The 19,351-nt window shown below is 42.8% G+C and overlaps 2 protein-coding genes across 2 annotated transcripts; both read right to left on the reverse strand.

The window, feature by feature from the left end:
- Positions 1-571: 571 nt before the first annotated feature.
- Positions 572-3,485, reverse strand: LOC134327073 (mucin-2-like; the record flags this gene model as incomplete). The annotated part of the gene is made up of 4 exons (XM_063009158.1): positions 572-618; positions 1,834-2,207; positions 2,460-2,925; positions 3,086-3,485. Coding segments are annotated over 4 exons (1,287 nt in total), but the record flags the coding sequence as incomplete, so codon positions are not given.
- A 5-nt stretch (positions 3,486-3,490) lies between these two features.
- LOC134327074 (mucin-2-like) lies at positions 3,491-14,812 on the reverse strand (the record flags this gene model as incomplete). The annotated part of the gene is made up of 5 exons (XM_063009159.1): positions 14,779-14,812; positions 14,175-14,568; positions 12,853-13,919; positions 7,294-9,069; positions 3,491-5,247 (listed from the first exon to the last, which is right to left on the reverse strand). Coding segments are annotated over exons 1-5 (5,028 nt in total), but the record flags the coding sequence as incomplete, so codon positions are not given.
- Positions 14,813-19,351: the final 4,539 nt, after the last annotated feature.

A 19,351-nucleotide genomic window follows, 5' to 3' on the forward strand; every position in this document is an offset into this window, starting at 1 on the left:
CTGTAGTTGTTGTTGGCTCTGTGGTTGTAGTTGTTAGCTCTGTAGTTGTAGTTGTTGGCTCTGTAGTTGTAGTTGTTGTTGGCTCTGTAGTTGTGATTGTTGGCTCTGTAGTTGTAGTTGTTGGCTCTGTAGTTGTAGTTGTTGTTTGCTCTGTAGTTGTAGTTGTTGGCTCTGTTGTTGTTGGCTCTGTAGTTGTAGTTTTTGGCTCTGTAGTTGTAGTTGTTGTTTGCTCTGTAGTTGTAGTTGTTGGCTCTGTTGTTGTAGTTGTTGTTGGCTCTGTAGTTGTAGTTGTTGTTTGCTCTGTAGTTGTTGGTTCAGTAGTTGAAACAGTTGTTGCTGGAGCAGTAGTTGTTGTTTGCTCTGTTGTTGGTTTTGTAGTTGTTGGTTCAGTAGTTAAAACAGTTGCTGCAGTAGTTGAAGTTGTTATTTCAGAAGTTATTGTTGGTTTTGAAGTTGAAACAGTAGTTGTGAAAACAGTGGTTGTTGGCTCTGTAGTTGTTGTTGGCTCTGTAGTTGTAGTAGTTGGCTCTGTAGTTGTAGTTGTTGTTTGCTCTGTAGTTGTAGTTGTTGTTGGCTCTGTAGTTGTAGTTGTTGTTGGCTCTGTTGTAGTTGTTGTTGGCTCTGTTGTAGTTGTTGTTGGCTCTGTAGTTGTAGTTGGCTCTGCAGTTGTAGTTGTAATTGGCTCTGTAGTTGTAGTTGTTGGCGGCTCTGTGGTTGTAGTTGTTGGCTCTGTAGTTGTAGTGGTTGTTGGCTCTGCAGTTGTGATTGTTGGCTCTGTAATTGTAGTTGTTGTTGGCTCTGTGGTTGTAGTTGTTGGCTCTGTAGTTGTAGTTGTTGTTGGCTCTGTGGTTGTAGTTGTTGGCTCTGTAGTTGTAGTTGGCTCTGTAGTTGTGATTGTTGGCTCTGTAGTTGTAGTTGTTGGCTCTGTAGTTGTAGTTGTTGTTTGCTCTGTAGTTGTAGTTGTTGGCTCTATTGTTGTAGTTGTTGTTGGCTCTGTAGTTGTAGTTTTTGGCTCTGTAGTCGTTGTTGGCTCTGTAGTTGTAGTTGTTGTTGGCTCTGTAGTTGTAGTTGTTGGCTCTGTTGTTGTAGTTGTTGGCTCTGTAGTTGTAGTTGTTGTTGGCTCTGTAGTTGTGAATGTTGGCTCTGTAGTTGTAGTTGTTGTTGGCTCTGTAGTTGTGATTGTTGGCTTTGTAGTTGTTGTTGGCTCTGTAGTTGTAGTTGTTGTTGGCTCTGTTGTAGTTGTTGTTGGCTCTGTAGTTGTAGTTGTTGTTGGCTCTGCAGTTGTAGTTGTAATTGGCTCTGTAGTTGTAGGCGGCTCTGTGGTTGTAGTTGTTGGCTCTGTAGTTGTAGTGGTTGTTGGCTCTGTGGTTGTAGTTGTTGGCTCTGTAGTTGTTGTTGCCTCTGTGGTTGTAGTTGTTGGCTCTGTAGTTGTAGTTGTTGGCTCTGTAGTTGTAGTTGTTGTTGGCTCTGTAGTTGTGATTGTTGGCTCTGTAGTTGTAGTTGTTGGCTCTGTAGTTGTAGTTGTTGGCTCTGTTGTTGTTGGCTCTGTAGTTGTAGTTGTTGTTTGCTCTGTAGTTGTAGTTGTTGTTTGCTCTGTAGTTGTAGTTGTTGGCTCTGTTGTTGTAGTTGTTGTTTGCTCTGTAGTTGTAGTTGTTGTTGGCTCTGTAGTTGTGAATGTTGGCTCTGTAGTTGTAGTTGTAGTTGGCTCTGTAGTTGTGATTGTTGGCTCTGTAGTTGTAGTTGTTGTTGGCTCTGTTGTAGTTGTTGTTGGCTCTGCAGTTGTAGTTGTTGTCTCTGTAGTTGTAATTGGCTCTGTAGTTGTAGGCGGCTCTGTGGTTGTAGTTGTTGGCTCTGTAGTTGTAGTGGTTGTTGGCTCTGTGGTTGTAGTTGTTGGCTCTGTAGTTGTTGTTGGCTCTGTGGTTGTAGTTGTTGGCTCTGTAGTTGTAGTTGTTGGCTCTGTAGTTGTAGTTGTTGTTGGCTCTGTAGTTGTGATTGTTGGCTCTGTAGTTGTAGTTGTTGGCTCTGTAGTTGTAGTTGTTGTTTGCTCTGTAGTTGTAGTTGTTGGCTCTGTTGTTGTTTGCTCTGTAGTTGTAGTTTTTGGCTCTGTAGTTGTAGTTGTTGTTTGCTCTGTAGTTGTAGTTGTTGGCTCTGTTGTTGTAGTTGTTGTTGGCTCTGTAGTTGTAGTTGTTGTTGGCTCTGTAGTTGTGAATGTTGGCTCTGTAGTTGTAGTTGTTGTTGGCTCTGTAGTTGTGATTGTTGGCTCTGTAGTTGTAGTTGTTGTTGGCTCTGTTGTAGTTGTTGTTGGCTCTGCAGTTGTAGTTGTTTTTGGCTCTGTAGTTGTAATTGGCTCTGTAGTTGTAGGCGGCTCTGTGGTTGTAGTTGTTGGCTCTGTAGTTGTATTGGTTGTTGGCTCTGTAGTTGTGATTGTTGGCTCTGTAATTGTAGTTGTTGTTGGCTCTGTGGTTGTAGTTGTTGGCTCTGTAGTTGTTGTTGGCTCTGTAGTTGTAGTTGGCTCTGTGGTTATAGTTGTTGGCTCTGTGGTTGTAGTTGTTGGCTCTGTAGTTGTAGTTGTTGTTGGCTCTGTAGTTGTAGTTGTTTTTGGCTCTGTAGTTGTAGTAGTTGGCTCTGTAGTTGTAGTTGTTGTTGGCTCTGTATTTGTTGTAGTAGTTGGCTCTGTAGTTGTAGTAGTTGTTGGCTCTGTAGTTGTAGTAGTTGGCTCTGTAGTTGTAGTAGTTGGCTCTGTAGTTGTAGTTGTTGTTGGCTCTGTAGTTGTAGTAGTTGGCTCTGTAGTTGTAGTTGTTGTTGGCTCTGTAGTTGTAGTTGTTGTTGGCTCTGTAGTTGTAGTTGTTGTTGGCTCTGTAGTTGTGATTGTTGTCTCTGTAGTTGTTGTTGTTGGCTCTGTAGTTGTAGTTGTCTCTGTAGTTGTAGTTGTTGTTGGCTCTGCAGTTTTGATTGTTGGCTCTGTAGTTGTAGTGGTTGTTGGCTCTGTTGTTGTAGTTGTTGTTGGCTCTGCAGTTGTAGTTGTTGTTGTCTCTGTAGTTGTAATTGGCTCTGTAGTTGTAGTTGTTGGCTCTGTAGTTGTAGTGGTTGTTGGCTCTGTAGTTGTGATTGTTGGCTCTGTAATTGTAGTTGTTGTTGGCTCTGTGGTTGTAGTTGTTGGCTCTGTAGTTGTAGTTGTTGGCTCTGTGGTTGTAGTTGTTGGCTCTGTAGTTGTAGTTGGTTCTGTAGTTGTAGTTGTTGTTTGCTCTGTAGTTGTTGTGGGCTCTGTTGTAGTTCTTGTGGGCTCTGTAGTTGTAGTTGTTGGCTCTGTAGTTGAAGTTGTTGTTGGCTCTGTAGTTGTAGTTGTTGTGGGCTCTGTAGTTGTAGTTGTTGTGGGCTCTGTAGTTGTAGTGGTTGTTGGCTCTGTAGTTGTAGTTGGCTCTGTAGGTGTTGATGTAGTAGTCGGTATGGGGGTTGTAGTTGCAGTAGTTGTTGGGGTGGATGTAGTGGTTGGAGGAGGTGTTGATGTAGTAGTAGGGATGGGGGTTGTAGTTGCAGTAGTTGTTGGGGTGGATGTAGTGGTTGGAGGGGGTGTTGATGTAGTAGTCGGGATGGGGGTTGTAGTTGCAGTAGTTGTTGGGGTGGATGTAGTGGTTGGAGGGGGTGTTGATGTAGTAGTAGGGATGGGAGTTGTAGTTGCAGTAGTTGTTGGGGTGGTTGTAGTGGTTGGAGGGGGTGTTGATGTAGTAATAGGGATGGGGGTTGTAGTCGCAGTAGTTGTTGGGGTGGATGTAGTGGTTGGAGGTGTTGATGTAGTAGTCGGGATGGGGGTTGTAGTTGCAGTAGTTGTTGGGGTGGATGTAGTGGTTGGAGGGGGTGTTGATGTAGTAGTAGGGATGGGAGTTGTAGTTGCAGTAGTTGTTGGGGTGGATGTAGTGGTTGGAGGGGGTGTTGATGTAGTAATAGGGATGGGGGTTGTAGTTGCAGAAGTTGTTGGGGTGGATGTAGTGGTTGGAGGGGGTGTTGATGTAGTAGTAGGGATGGGGGTTGTAGTTGCAGAAGTTGTTGGGGTGGATGTAGTGGTTGGAGGGGTTGTTGATGTAGTAATAGGGATGGGGGTTGTAGTTTCAGTAGTTGTTGGGGTGGATGTAGTGGTTGGAGGGGGTGTTGATGTAGTAGTAGGGATGGGGGTTGTAGTTGCAGAAGTTGTTGGGGTGGATGTAGTGGTTGGAGGAGGTGTTGATGTAGTAGTAGGGATGGGGGTTGTAGTTGCAGAAGTTGTTGGGGTGGATGTAGTGGTTGGAGCGGGTGTTGATGTAGTAGTAGGGATGGGGGTTGTAGTTGCAGTAGTTGTTGGGGTGGATGTAGTGGTTGGAGGGGGTGTTGATGTAGTAGTAAGGATGGGGGTTGTAGTTGCAGTAGTTGTTGGGGTGGATGTAGTGGTTGGAGCGGGTGTTGATGTAGTAGTAGGGATGGGGGTTGTAGTTGCAGAAGTTGTTGGGGTCGATGTAGTGGTTGGAGGGGGTGTTGATGTAGTAGTAGGGATGGGGGTTGTAGTTGCAGCAGTTGTTGGGGTGGATGTAGTGGTTGGAGGGGGTGTTGATGTAGTAGTAGGGATGGGGGTTGTAGTTGCAGTAGTTGTTGGGGTGGATGTAGTGGTTGGAGGGGGTGTTGATGTAGTAGTAGGGATGGGGGTTGTAGTTGCAGTAGTTGTTGGGGTGGATGTAGTGGTTGGAGCGGGTGTTGATGTAGTAGTAGGGATGGGGGTTGTAGTTGTAGAAGTTGTTGGGGTCGATGTAGTGGTTGGAGGTGGTGTTGATGTAGTAGTAGGGATGGGGGTTGTAGTTGCAGTAGTTGTTGGGGTGGATGTAGTGGTTGGAGCGGGTGTTGATGTAGTAGTAGGGATGGGGGTTGTAGTTGCAGTAGTTGTTGGGGTGGATGTAGTGGTTGGAGGGGGTGTTGATGTAGTAGTAAGGATGGGGGTTGTAGTCGCAGTAGTTGTTGGGGTGGATGTAGTGGTTGGAGGTGCTGATGTAGTAGTAGGGATGGGGGTTGTAGTCGCAGTAGTTGTTGGGGTGGATGTAGTGGTTGGAGCGGGTGTTGATGAAGTAGGAGGGATGGAGGTTGTAGTTTCAGTAGTTGTTGGGGTGGATGTAGTGGTTGGAGGTGTTGATGTAGTAGTAGTGATGGAGGTTGTAGTCGCAGTAGTTGTTGGAACAGTTGGGGTGTAAGTTGTAGTTGGATTTGAGGTTGTTGTTGATGGTGTAACTTTAAAAACAAAAAGAACATTTGATGAAATGAATGTGAATAATGATGTTTGTTTTCTGATGAAATGAATGTTTTGGTGAGTTTTACATAATAAATCACTTTTACTGTGAACACAAGAGCAGCATTTTACATTTAGTTCTGAATGTTTTAACAGCTGTTAAATCTTTATTTTGCATGAGGTTTAAATCAACTTCTGTTCTTTCTACTTACCATAAATGTCTGTAATGTTGAGATTTTGTGCAGCCTTCATAGCTAACATAACATCAGTTACATTTGGAACTTCTCCTAATTTCGAAGATAAATCTATCTGTACATCTGTAGCATTTGATCCAGAACTAGACAACAAAAACAGATTGGAACATTTATTAGTTATTACTTATTTATTTATTATCGTAATCGTGCCAGTGCCTCAACCAGTTAGGTGTCGCTGTTGCAATGAAAGGACAGTGACTCTTAATTTGGGATTCTGAGATTCTAAGATTCCAGTTTTTACTCTCCAGGGCCAGTGCAGGGCCAGTGCATCAAACTGCAGCACCACCCAAATTTGGATAAAACTAACAAAATGTGCAGGTTCATTACCCACCTGAAATGAAGCACAAGCAGAATTGTAAAGGATTTGAAGTCTATTTGAAGAAAAACTTCAAGCTGCAACAAACAAGTAGAAACATTAGGTCCAACATTCAACCTCCCACACAAGTCACATGCAGCTTTAGTTCACAGTGAATAACATGGATTATTGTTCATGTTCATTTAAGAGCTTAACACATGACTAAAATATATTTAATGCTGAGTTCTAATCTGATCATTTTAGTTCCTAAAACAATGCATTTTTACAAACTTCATTTTCACAATAAAACAAGAATCAAAGAAAAATGTTAAAACTGTGTTAAGTGACAACGGTTTTCTGAAGTACTTCCAAAGTCCAAGTGTCATCCCACATCCATCAGTGGTTTCTGCCCTTGTCTTACATGGACTGAGATTTGAGATTGATGGTAGATGGTTGAATTCTTAATTTATTGCATTATTATGTTAAGAAATGTTTTGTTTGCACTGATTGACAGTCACAAAGTTTGGCACACAGTGGTGAGCCATGACCCATCTTTGTCTGCAATGACTTGGTAGATCATGATGATACCCTCACCTGTTATCAGTTTACCTGCTTATTATGAAATGATTCAAAACGATGTAACGTGAATACTGTGCAAACCTGTCACTTGTTATTTTGCCTCTGTCCCAACTTTTTTTTTTTAAGTTTGTTTAGGTATCTTATTAGATTTTGATTTACTTCTGACATTTAGCAGCCACTTTTATCCAAAAAAACTAATGTGTCAGTATTTTTTTATATATGGTTGAGGGGCTTGACCAACAGTGCCAACCTGGCAGAGTTGGGGCTTGAACCAGCGACCTTTCGATTACTAGTCCAGTACCTTAACCACTAAGCTACAACTACCCTGCAGGTTGTTCCTGCCTTGTGCCCAGTGTCTATGAATGAACCTGACCCACCTGTGACCCTGACCAGTATAAAGAGGCTGATCAGATTTGGTTGGTTAGCTCAAACAATAAAAAAATATATTTAATTCTTTCTCATATAAATACAGAGTCAACAGGATTATCCAATCACACATTGTATTGCATTTTTGAAAATTTGGGTTTGTACAGTGCATTAGATGGTTTTCATTAGCTGCATAATTATGGGGAATCAAATAGATTTTATTAAACCCATAAAAGTAATGAATTAATAATTGTTATTTTCTGTAATAAATCCAACATACCTGTGTTTTGTCGAAGGGTGCACTGGTGCTTATAAAGGTAATCCTGTAACTGATAGTTGTGGCTTCTGTTGTTGTGTCAGCTAGGAATCATGACAATAAAAAGTTTATATAAAAAGCAATAAAATGTAATAAATATCAATTATACAGCCACATGGGGTGTATAAATAATTAGCTTTGTTTTGAGTATATTTTGATCGATAGTTTGTGATTGCAGTATAATAATCATTAATTAAGCTGAGGAACTTATTTGGTTAGATTTTTATGTGATCGTTACCTGAAGTAGTTGTTGTAGTACTTTGCATTCGGGTAGTTGCTGAAGTTTCAGATGTAGCTGGTACAGTAGTTGTAGTTTCAGTAGTTGTTGGGGTGGATGTAGTGGTTGGTGCAGGTGTTGATGTAGTAGTAGGGATTGGGGTTGTAGTTGCAGTAGTTGTTGGGGTGGATGTAGTGGTTGGAGGGGGTGTTGATGTAGTAGTAGGGATGGGGGTTGTAGTTTCAGTAGTTGTTGGGGTGGATGTAGTGGTTGGAGCGGGTGTTGATGTAGTAGTAGGGATGGGGGTTGTAGTTGCAGTAGTGGTTGGGGTGGATGTAGTGGTTGGAGCGGGTGTTGATGTAGTAGTAGGGATGGAGGTTGTAGTTGCAGTAGTTGTTGGAGTGGATGTAGTGGTTGGTGCAGGTGTTGATGTAGTAGTAGGGATGGGGGTTGTAGTTTCAGTAGTTGTTGGGGTGGATGTAGTGGTTGGAGGAGGTGTTGATGTAGTAGTAGGGATGGGGGTTGTAGTTGCAGTAGTTGTTGGGGTGGATGTAGTGGTTGTAGGAGGTGTTGATGTAGTAGTAGGGATGGAGGTTGTAGTTGTAGTAGTTGTTGGGGTGGATGTAGTGGTTGGAGGTGCTGATGTAGTAGTAGGGATGGGGGTTGTAGTCGCAGTAGTTGTTGGGGTGGATGTAGTGGTTGGAGGTGTTGATGTAGTAGTAGGGATGGGGGTTGTAGTCGCAGTAGTTGTTGGGGTGGATGTAGTGGTTGGAGGTGCTGATGTAGTAGTAGGGATGGGGGTTGTAGTCGCAGTAGTTGTTGGGGTGGATGTAGTGGTTGGAGGTGTTGATGTAGTAGTAGGGATGGGGGTTGTAGTCGCAGTAGTTGTTGGGGTGGATGTAGTGGTTGGAGGTGCTGATGTAGTAGTAGGGATGGGGGTTGTAGTCGCAGTAGTTGTTGGGGTGGATGTAGTGGTTGGAGGTGCTGATGTAGTAGTAGGGATGGGGGTTGTAGTCGCAGTAGTTGTTGGGGTGGATGTAGTGGTTGGAGGTGCTGATGTAGTAGTAGGGATGGGGGTTGTAGTCGCAGTAGTTGTTGGGGTGGATGTAGTGGTTGGTGCAGGTCTTCTAGTAGTAGGGATGGGGGTTGTAGTCGCAGTAGTTGTTGGGGTGGATGTAGTGGTTGGTGCAGGTGTTGATGTAGTAGTAGGGATTGGGGTTGTAGTTGCAGTGGTTGTCGGGGTGGATGTAGTGGTTGGAGCGGGTGTTGATGTAGTAGTAGGGATGGAGGTTGTAGTCGCAGCAGTTGTTGGGGTGGATGTAGTGGTTGGAGCAGGTGTTGGTGTAGTAGTAGGGATGGAGGTTGTAGTTGCAGTAGTTGTTGGGGTGGATGTAGTGGTTGGAGCGGGTGTTGATGTAGTAGTAGGGATGGAGGTTGTAGTCGCAGCAGTTGTTGGGGTGGATGTAGTGGTTGGAGCAGGTGTTGGTGTAGTAGTAGGGATGGAGGTTGTAGTTTCAGTAGTTGTTGGGGTGGATGTAGTGGTTGGAGCAGGTGTTGGTGTAGTAGTAGGGATGGGGGTTGTAGTTGTAGTAGTTGTTGGGGTGGATGTAGTGGTTGTAGGAGGTGTTGATGTAGTAGTAGGGATGGAGGTTGTAGTTTCAGTAGTTGTTGGGGTGGATGTAGTGGTTGGAGCAGGTGTTGGTGTAGTAGTAGGGATGGAGGTTGTAGTTGCAGTAGTTGTTGGAACAGTTGGGGTGTAAGTTGTAGTTGGATTTGAGGTTGTTGTTGATGGTGTAACTTTAAAAACAAAAAGAACATTTGATGAAATGAATGTGAATAATGATGTTTGTTTTCTGATGAAATGAATGTTTTGGTGAGTTTTACATAATAAATCACTTTTACTGTGAACACAAGAGCAGCATTTTACATTTAGTTCTGAATGTTTTAACAGCTGTTACATATTTATTTTGCATGAGGTTTAAATCAACTTCTGTTCTTTCTACTTACCATAAGTGTCTGTAATGTTGAGATCTTCTGTCGTGTTCATAGCTGCAATAACATCAGATTCGTTTGGAGGCTCTGTATATTCTGACTGTGTTTCTGCACAAGTTGATCCAGGCCTAGACGACAAAAACAGATTTGAACATTTATTAAAGTTACACAAAACTGACGTCATCAGTGGGCGTGTCATAGTGTAGAGGTTTGGGTGCTTTCACATGAGAAGCTAGGAAACTGCTGGTGTCTCATATGGATAGGGTGACCATATTTTGGTTTTTAAAAAAGAGGACGCCTGGTTCGGGGAAGGGGGGTGGTGGTTATTTCATGTCGTTGGTGACACCATGGCAGTGTGTATGGGGTCGAGGTTTAAATAGTTGACAAATGAGTCAATAACCATCCAGCTGTGTTACTGAACTTTAATAAATGTACAGCTGCTCTTTAACACGGGCCTTTATGGTCAGATAATCTTATTCCTTCACATTCAGCGTTAAGCCCTAAACAATAATAACAACAAATTAAAAAACAGTTGTCACCTATGAATAAAAATCCCTTTATTTTGTAGTTTCTTTGATGTATTGTACAATCGTATCAGCCGACTTATTAGGAGTGTTTTTAACTTTAATTTGATTCACTTTAATTACTCGCTCCCATCAGTAGAAACCCAGCAGTAAGATGTGTCTTCTAGTGCTTGCTGAGCAATTTCCACAGAATGCAGGGCCATCACGGTGTTAACAAGAGCCTCTGTGTTAGTACGTGCACGTGAAAATCAGACTTATTTTAACAAAACAGATGCACTCCTATAAAGACCTAAAAACAAACCAACGCAAAAACATACACACAGAATAGCGAGTGCAGACTAGAAAAGCCGAATCCCGGACATTTTTGGTGATTTAAAAAAACCCGGCCGGAAGCATTTTTTAGGTCTCAAAAAGAGGACATGTCCGGGAAAAAGAGGACGTATGGTCACCCTACATATGGAGCTTGATGCTGCACTTCTATCTTTTAAAGTTCACCTGATTGAATTTTGATCCATATGACGCAGTAAAAGCGATCCGGACAGTACGAACATGAAGTTCTTAACGTGAAAAATAAAGCGTAACATGGCTTGATATAGTAAAACATCGACCGATGAATTTGGGCAGTACAGAGCACTAATAATCAGTAATAACGTAGAGAAATGTGGTGTTCCTATGTCAGACTTTTAGTGCATTCAGCCACGTTACACTTTATTTTTACGTGAAGCTTTTTTGACTCTCCTGAGAAGCAGATTCAGAACCCTATTCTGCAGAATCACCACACGTGAAATAAATACAGGTAAACGTAGATCTATGTATTTTCCTTTAGACTGGGTTTGATGGTTATTTCACACAGATGGAGGTTTGTCATCGAACTTTAGTGATGTTTCAGCTGAGTGCTGAGCAAATTGGCTATTTGCACAGAGGGTCGCGGTGAGAGCAAAGCGCTTCTCCCGTCAACACACTAAAGAAAGCAACAATGGCGACAACCACGTTTACGTCTTGATGCTTTTTGCATAAAAACGAACATCTGTAACAAAAGCACAAATGCTCACAGGTAATCTACACACTCCACCATCATGTTACTATTCTTTACTTTCATTGCGCAACGCCCACCGATGATAGAGCAGGCTTGGTTCCCAAAAGCTGGTGGAAACGCTGGTCGGTTCTCTAAAAAACACCAAGGTTCGAAAAAACCTGAACAGAACAGGTTCAAGAACCAGGGTTATTTTGGTGGAAAAGTGCTAATAGAGGAACATTTTAGACTCTTTGTATTACATCAAGAATCGTGCCAGTGCCTCGACCAGTTAGAAGTTGTCGCTGTTGCAATGGCAGGACGGTGACACCTAATTTGGGCCTCCATTCATCAGAGTGGGCTGGCTAACTGTGGAGTCCCTAACCAGTCCAGCAGCACCTCTGAGATTCCAGCTTTGACTCTGAGGTTCTTCGTGGTGCAGGGCTAGTGTATTAAACTGCTGCACCACCCACATTTAGATTTTTTTTTACTTTCTGTGGCTATCATTTTCCTGACCAGTAACCACACTTTTCACATTTAACTGTTTAACTGTGTAAATAACTTATAAAATTAACAGAATGTGCAGGTTCATTACCCACCTGAAACGCAGCACAAATAGTCGTAGAAAGAACGTGAAATGCTTCCGAAGAACAGCTTCAAGCTGCAACAAACAAGTAGAAACATTAGGTCCAAGATTCAACCTTCCACACAAGTCACATGCAGCTTTAGTTCACAGTGAATAACATGGATTATTGTTCATGTTCATTTACGAGCTTTACACATGACTAAAATGTATTTAATGCTGAGTTCTAATCTGATCATTTGGGTTCCTAAAACAATGCATTTTTACAAACCCCATTTTCACAATAAAACAAGAATCAAAGAAAAGTGTTAAAACTGTGTTAAGTGACAACGGTTTTCTGAAGTACTTCCAAAGTCCAAGTGTCTATACTCCTCATAGTCACAGGACGGTTTTTCATGCAGTGCTGTCTGACAGCTTGAAGGTCACCCACATCCATCAGTGGTTTCTGCCCTTGTCTTACATGGAGTGAGATTTGAGATTGATGGTAGATGGTTGAATTCCTAATTTAATTGCAATATTGTGTTAAGAATTGACAATCACAAAGTTTGGCACAAAGTGGCGAGCCATGACCCATCTTTGTTTGCAACGACTGAACCTTTGGTGGATCGTCCTCTTTTATCCGGTCACAATGGACTGAAGGGGAGATGGCCAAAACCTTGTGATGGATTTGCTTCCTCTCCAGGTTATTCCTGCCGTGTGCCCAGTGTCATGAACCCGACCCACCGTGACCCTGGTCAGTATAAATAGGTTGATAAGAAAACTAACAATTTGTTTGGTTAGCTAAAACATTAAATGATATTTTTGTCAATTCTTTTGCAGATGAATAGAGAGTAAATATGATTAACCAATCACACATTTGCAAACATTTCTTGGATATTTTTTCTGGATATTTGGGTTTGTACGATGCATTAGATTCTTTTCATTAAATGCGTGAACATACTGTATCATTATATTAAATAAATGTTATTAAATCCTTAAAGTAATGAGTTTACAGGGGTAACTTTTTACTTTTTATTTAATAAATCAAACATACCTTTTCTTTATAGAGAGCAGCTCGATTTATGTAGGTGTTGGAAGAACTGTTTCGTAGCTCCTCATCAAATGCAGTGAAGCTTTTAACAGTAATGTATAAGCAGTGAGGTTTGGATGCAGCAACTGTGAAGAATAAGAATAAAGAAATTATATTAAAAAGTAATTAATTTATGTATTAAATTACAGCTCTATAGCCAGATGTGGTGTTTCAATAATGAACTTTGTTTTTAGTATAATTTAATCTATAATTTTACCTGAAGTAGTTGTTGTAGTTGTAGTAGTTGTTGGGGTGGTTGTAGTGGTTGGAGGGGGTGTTGATGTAGTAGTAGGGATGGGGGTTGTAGTTGTAGTAGTTGTTGGGGTGGATGTAGTGGTTGGAGCAGGTGTTGATGTAGTAGTAGGGATGGGGGTTGTAGTTGTAGTAGTACATCTACTACAAGTTGTTGGTGTGGATGTAGTGGTTGTAGGGGGTGTTGATGTAGTAGTAGGGATGGGGGTTGTAGTTGTTGGGGTGGATGTAGTGGTTGGTGCAGGTGTTGATGTAGTAGTAGGGATGGGGGTTGTAGTTGTAGTAGTTGTTGGGGTGGATGTAGTGGTTGGAGCAGGTGTTGATGTAGTAGTAGGGATGGGGGTTGTAGTTGTAGTAGTACATCTACTACAAGTTGTTGGTGTGGATGTAGTGGTTGTAGGGGGTGTTGATGTAGTAGTAGGGATGGGGGTTGTAGTTGTAGTTGTTGGGGTGGATGTAGTGGTTGGTGCAGGTGTTGATGTAGTAGTAGGGATGGGGGTTGTAGTTGTAGTAGTTGTTGGGGTGGATGTAGTGGTTGGTGCAGGTGTTGATGTAGTAGTAGGGATGGGGGTTGTAGTTGTAGTAGTACATCTACTACAAGTTGTTGGTGTGGATGTAGTGGTTGTAGGGGGTGTTGATGTAGTAGTAGGGATGGGGGTTGTAGTTGTAGTAGTTGTTGGGGTGGATGTAGTGGTTGGAGCGGGTGTTGATGTAGTAGTAGGGATGGGGGTTGTAGTTGCAGCAGTTGTTGGGGTGGATGTAGTGGTTGGAGCGGGTGTTGATGTAGTAGTAGGGATGGGGGTTGTAGTTGTAGTAGTTGTTGGGGTGGATGTAGTGGTTGGAGCAGGTGTTGATGTAGTAGTAGGGATGGGGGTTGTAGTTGTAGTTGTTGGGGTGGATGTAGTGGTTGGTGCAGGTGTTGATGTAGTAGTAGGGATGGGGGTTGTAGTTGTAGTAGTTGTTGGGGTGGATGTAGTGGTTGGAGCAGGTGTTGATGTAGTAGTAGGGATGGGGGTTGTAGTGGCAGTAGTTGTTGGGGTGGATGTAGTTGTTGGTGCGGGTGTTGATGTAGTAGTAGGGATGGGGGTTGTAGTTGTAGTAGTTGGGGTGGATGTAGTTGTTGGAGCGGGTGTTGATGTAGTAGTAGGGATGGGGGTTGTAGTTGTAGTAGTTGTTGGGGTGGATGTAGTGGTTGGAGCGGGTGTTGATGTAGTAGTAGGGATGGGGGTTGTAGTTGTAGCAGTTGTTGAGGTGGATGTAGTGGTTGGAGCAGGTGTTGATGTAGTAGTAGGGATGTGGGTTGTAGTGGCAGTAGTTGTTGGGGTGAATGTAGTTGTTGGTGCGGGTGTTGATGTAGTAGTAGGGATGGGGGTTGTAGTTGTAGTAGTTGGGGTGGATGTAGTTGTTGGAGCGGGTGTTGATGTAGTAGTAGGGATGGAGGTTGTAGTTTCAGTAGTTGTTGGGGTGGATGTAGTGGTTGGTGCAGGTGTTGATGTAGTAGGGATGGGGGTTGTAGTTGTAGTAGTTGGGGTGGGTGTAGTTGTTGTTGGAGGTGTTGATGTAGTAGTAGGGATGGGGGTTGTAGTTGTAGTAGTTGGGGTGGGTGTAGTTGTTGTTGGAGGTGTTGATGAAGTAGGAGGGATGGAGGTTGTAGTTGCAGTAGTTGTTGGGGTGGATGTAGTGGTTGTAGGAGGTGTTGATGTAGTAGTAGGGATTGGGGTTGTAGTTGCAGTAGTTGTTGGGGTGGATGTAGTGGTTGGAGGTGTTGATGTAGTAGTAGGGATGGAGGTTGTAGTTGCAGCAGTTGTTGGAACAGTTGGGGTGTAAGTTGTAGTTGGATTTGAGGTTGTTGTTGATGGTGTAACTTTAAAAACAAAAAGAATATTTGATGAAATGAATGTGAATAATGATGTTTGTTTTCTGATGAAATGAATGTTTTGGTGAGTTTTACATAATAAATCACTTTTACTGTGAACACAAGAGCAGCATTTTACATTTAGTTCTGAATGTTTTAACAGCTGTTAAATCTTTATTTTGCATGAGGTTTAAATCAACTTCTGTTCTTTCTACTTACCATAAGTGTCTGTAATGTTGAGACCTTCTGTCATTTTCATAGCTGCAATAACTTCAGTTGCGTTTGGAGGCTCTGTATAGTCTGACTGTGTTTCTACAAGAGTTGATCCAAGCCTAAACAACAACAACAGATTGGAACATTTATTAAAGTTACACAAAACTGACGTCATCAGTGGGCGTGTCATAGTGTAGAGGTTTGAGTGCTTTCACATGAGAAGCTGTAAAACTGCTGGTGTCTCATATGGAGCTTGATGCTGCACTTCTATCTTTTAAAGTTCACCTGGTTGAATTTTGATCCATATGACACAGTAAAAGCGTTCCGGACAGTACGAACATGAAGTGTTTAACGTGAAAAATAAAGCGTAACATGGCTTGTTATACTAAAACATCGACAGATGAATTTGGGCAGTACAGAGCACTAATAATCAGTAATAACGTAGAGAAATGTGGTGTTCCTATGTCGTATTTTAAGTCAATTCAGCCACGTTACGCTTTATTTTTACATCCTCTGTAACAAAAGCACAAATGCTCACAGGTAATCTACACACTCCACCATCATGTTACTACTCTTTACTTTCATTGTGCAACGCCCACCGTCGATGGAGCAGGCTTGGTTCCCAAAAGCTGGTGGAAACGCTGGTCGGTTCTCCAAAAAACACCAAGGTTCGAAGAAACCAGAACAGAACAGGTTTAAGAACCAGAGTTATTTTGGTGGAGAAGTGCTAATAGAGGAACATTCCAGGTTCTTTGTATTACATCAAGAGTCATGCCAGTGCCTCAACCAGTTAGAAGTTGTCGCTGTTGCAATGGCAGGACGGTGACACCTAATTTGTGCCTCCATTCATCAGAGCGAGCTGGCTAACTGTGGAGTCCCTAACCAGTCCAGCAGCACCTCTGAGATTCCAGCTTTGACTCTGAGGTTCTTCATGGTGCAGGGCTAGTGTATTAAACTGCAGCACCACCCATCTTTAGATTTTTTTTTTACTTTCTGTACCTGTAATTTTCTTAACCAGTAACCACACTTTTCACATTTAACTGTTTAACTGTGTAAATAACTTAAAAATTAACAGAATGTGCAGGTTCATTACCCACCTGAAACGCAGCACAAATAGTCGTAGAAAGAACGTGAAATGCTTCCGAAGAACAGCTTCAAGCTGTAACAGACAAGTAGAAACATTAGGTCCAAGATTCAACCTTCCACACAAGTCACATGCAGCTTTAGTTCACAGTGAATAACATGGATTATTGTTCATGTTCATTTACGAGCTTAACACATGACTAAAATGTATTTAATGCTGAGTTCTAATCTGATCATTTGGGTTCCTAAAACAATGCATTTTTACAAACTCCATTTTCACAATAAAACAGCAATATTTGATTTGTTAATTCTCTTAAATCTTTATTTCACTGACGAAAGTACAAATAAAAGTGTTAAAACTGTGTTAAGTGAAAACGGTTTTCTGAAGTACTTCCAAAGTCCAAGTGTCTATACTCCTCATAGTCACAGGATGGTTTTTCATGCAGTGCTGTCTGACAGCTTGAAGGTCACCCACATCCATCAGTGGTTTCTGCCCTTGTCTTACATGGACTGAGATTTGTGATTGATGGTAGATGGTTGAATTCTTAATTTATTGCATTATTATGTTAAGAAATGTTCTGTTTGCACTGATTGACGTTTGGCACACAGTGGTGAGCCATGACCCATCTTTGTCTGCAATGACTTGGTAGATCATGATGATACCCTCACCTGTTATCAGTTTACCTGCTTATTATGAAATGATTCAAAACGATGTAAAGTGAATACTGTGCAAACCTGTCACTGTTATTTTGAGTTTGTTTTGGTGTCAGATTTTAAATGACTTTATGTTTCCAAAACACAATCTGGTTGGCACTGAGGTTACACTAGTCCACCACCACTTTGATCTGCGTTCTCTGCAGTGCTATTGGTCAGCCGAGCGTCTACACAGACTTGATTGGCTCTGTCTGAAGGGGAGATGGCCAAAGCCTTGTGATGGATTTGCTTCCTCTCCAGGTTATTCCTGCCATGTGCCCAGTGTCATGAACCCGACCCACCATGACCCTGGTCAGTATAAATAGGCTGATAAAAAAAACTAACAATTTGGTTGGTTAGCTAAAACATTAAACGTTCTTTTGCAGATAAATACAGAGTCAATATGATTAACCATTCACACATTTGCAAACATTTCTTGGATATTTTTTCTGGATATTTGGGTTTGTACGATGCATTAGATTCTTTTCATTAAAGGCATGAACATACTGTATCATTATATTAAATAGATTTTACTAAACCCTTAAAGTAATTAGTTTACAGGGGTAATTTTTTGCTTTATTTAATAAATCAAACATACCTTTGTTTTAAAGAGAGCAGCTCGAGTTTTGTGTGTGTCTGAAGAACTGTTTCGTAGATCATCATCAAATGGAGTGAAGCTTTTAACAGTAATGTATAAGCAGTGAGGTTTGGGTGCTTTTGTAGTAGCAGCTGTGAAGAATAAGAATAAAGAAATTATATTAAAAAGTAATTAGTTTAACATTTATTAAATATCAGCTCTATAGCCACATGTGGTGTTTCAATAATGAACTTTGTTTTTAGTATAATTTAATCTATAATTTTACCTGAAGTAGTTGTTGTAGTTGTAGTAGTTGTTGTGGTTGTAGTTGTTGGGGTGGATGTAGTGGTTGTAGGGGGTGTTGATGTAGTAGTAGGGATGGGGGTTGTAGTTGTAGTAGTTGTTGGTGTGGTTGTAGTGGTTGGTGGAGGTGTTGATGTAGTAGTAGGGATGGGGGTTGTAGTCGTAGTAGTTGTTGGTGTGGATGTAGTGGTTGTAGGAGGTGTTGATGTAGTAGTAGGGATGGGGGTTGTAGTTGTAGTAGTTGTTGGTGTGGTTGTAGTGGTTGGTGGAGGTGTTGATGTAGTAGTAGGGATGGGGGTTGTAGTTGCAGTAGTTGTTGTGGTGGATGTAGTGGTTGTAGGAGGTGTTGATGTAGTAGTAGGGATGGGGGTTGTAGTCGTAGTAGTTGTTGGTGTGGATGTAGTGGTTGTAGGAGGTGTTGATGTAGTAGTAGGGATGGGGGTTGTAGTTGTAGTAGTTGTTGGTGTGGTTGTAGTGGTTGGTGGAGGTGTTGATGTAGTAGTAGGGATGGGGGTTGTAGTTGCAGTAGTTGTTGTGGTGGATGTAGTGGTTGTAGGAGGTGTTGATGTAGTAGTAGGGATGGGGGTTGTAGTCGTAGTAGTTGTTGGGGTGGATGTAGAGGTTGGAGGGGGTGTTGATGTAGTAGTTGGGATGGGGGTTGTAGTCGTAGTAGTTGTTGGGGTGGATGTAGAGGTTGGAGGGGGTGTTGATGTAGTAGTTGGGATGGGGGTTGTAGTCGTAGTAGTTGTTGGGGTGGATGTAGAGGTTGGAGGGGGTGTTGATGTAGTAGTTGGGGTTGGTTGAGCAGTGGTTGTTGGAGTTGGTTGAGCAGTGGTTGTTGGGATTGGGGTTGTTTGAGCAGTAGTTGTTGGGGTTGGGGTTGGTTGAGCAGTGGTTGTTGGGGTTGGGGTTGGTTGAGCAGTGGTTGTTGGGGTTGGGGTTGGTTGAGCAGTGGTTGTTGGGATTGTGGTTGGTTGAGCAGTGGTTGTTGGGGTTGGTTGAGCAGTAGTTGTTGGGGTTGGGGTTGGTTGAGCAGTGGTTGTTGGGGTTGGGGTTGGTTGAGCAGTGGTTGTTGGGGTTGGGGTTGGTTGAGCAGTGGTTGTTGGGGTTGGTTGAGCAGTGGTTGTTGTGGTTGGTTGAGCAGTAGTTGTTGGGATTGGGGTTGGCTGAGCAGTGGTTGTTGGGGTTGGTTGAGTAGTGGCTGTTGGGGTTGGTTGAGTAGTGGTTGTTGGGGTTGGTTGAGTAGTGGTTGTTGGGGTTGGGGTTGGCTGAGCAGTGGTTGTTGGTGTTGGTTGAGTAGTGGCTGTTTGGGTTGGTTGAGCAGTGGTTGTTGGGGTTGGGGTTGGTTGAGCAGTAGTTGTTGGGGTTGGTTGAGCAGTGGTTGTTGGGGTTGGGGTTGGTTGAGCAGTAGTTGTTGGGGTTGGGGTTGGTTGAGCAGTGGTTGTTGGGGTTGGTTGAGCAGTGGTTGTTGGGATTGGGGTTGGTTGAGCAGTGGTTGTTGGGGTTGGTTGAGCAGTGGTTGTTGGGGTTGGTTGAGTAGTGGCTGTTGGGGTTGGTTTAGCAGTGGTTGTTGGGGTTGGGGTTGGTTGAGCAGTAGTTGTTGGGGTTGGTTGAGCAGTGGTTGTTGGGGTTGGGGTTGGTTGAGCAGTGGTTGTTGGGGTTGGGGTTGGTTGAGCAGTAGTTGTTGGGGTTGGGGTTGGTTGAGCAGTGGTTGTTGGGCTTGGTTGAGCAGTAGTTGTTGGGGTTGGTTGAGCAGTGGTTGTTGGGGTTGGTTGAGCAGTAGTTGTTGGGGTTGGTTGAGCAGTAGTTGTTGGGGTTGGGGTTGGTTGAGCAGTGGTTGTTGGGATTGGTTGAGCAGTGGTTGTTGGGATTGGTTGAGCAGTAGTTGTTGGGGTTGGTTGAGCAGTAGTTGTTTGGGTTGGT

Source organism: Trichomycterus rosablanca, chromosome 14 (genome assembly GCF_030014385.1).
Source record: "Trichomycterus rosablanca isolate fTriRos1 chromosome 14, fTriRos1.hap1, whole genome shotgun sequence".
In the NCBI taxonomy this organism is placed as follows: Eukaryota; Metazoa; Chordata; class Actinopteri; order Siluriformes; family Trichomycteridae; genus Trichomycterus; species Trichomycterus rosablanca.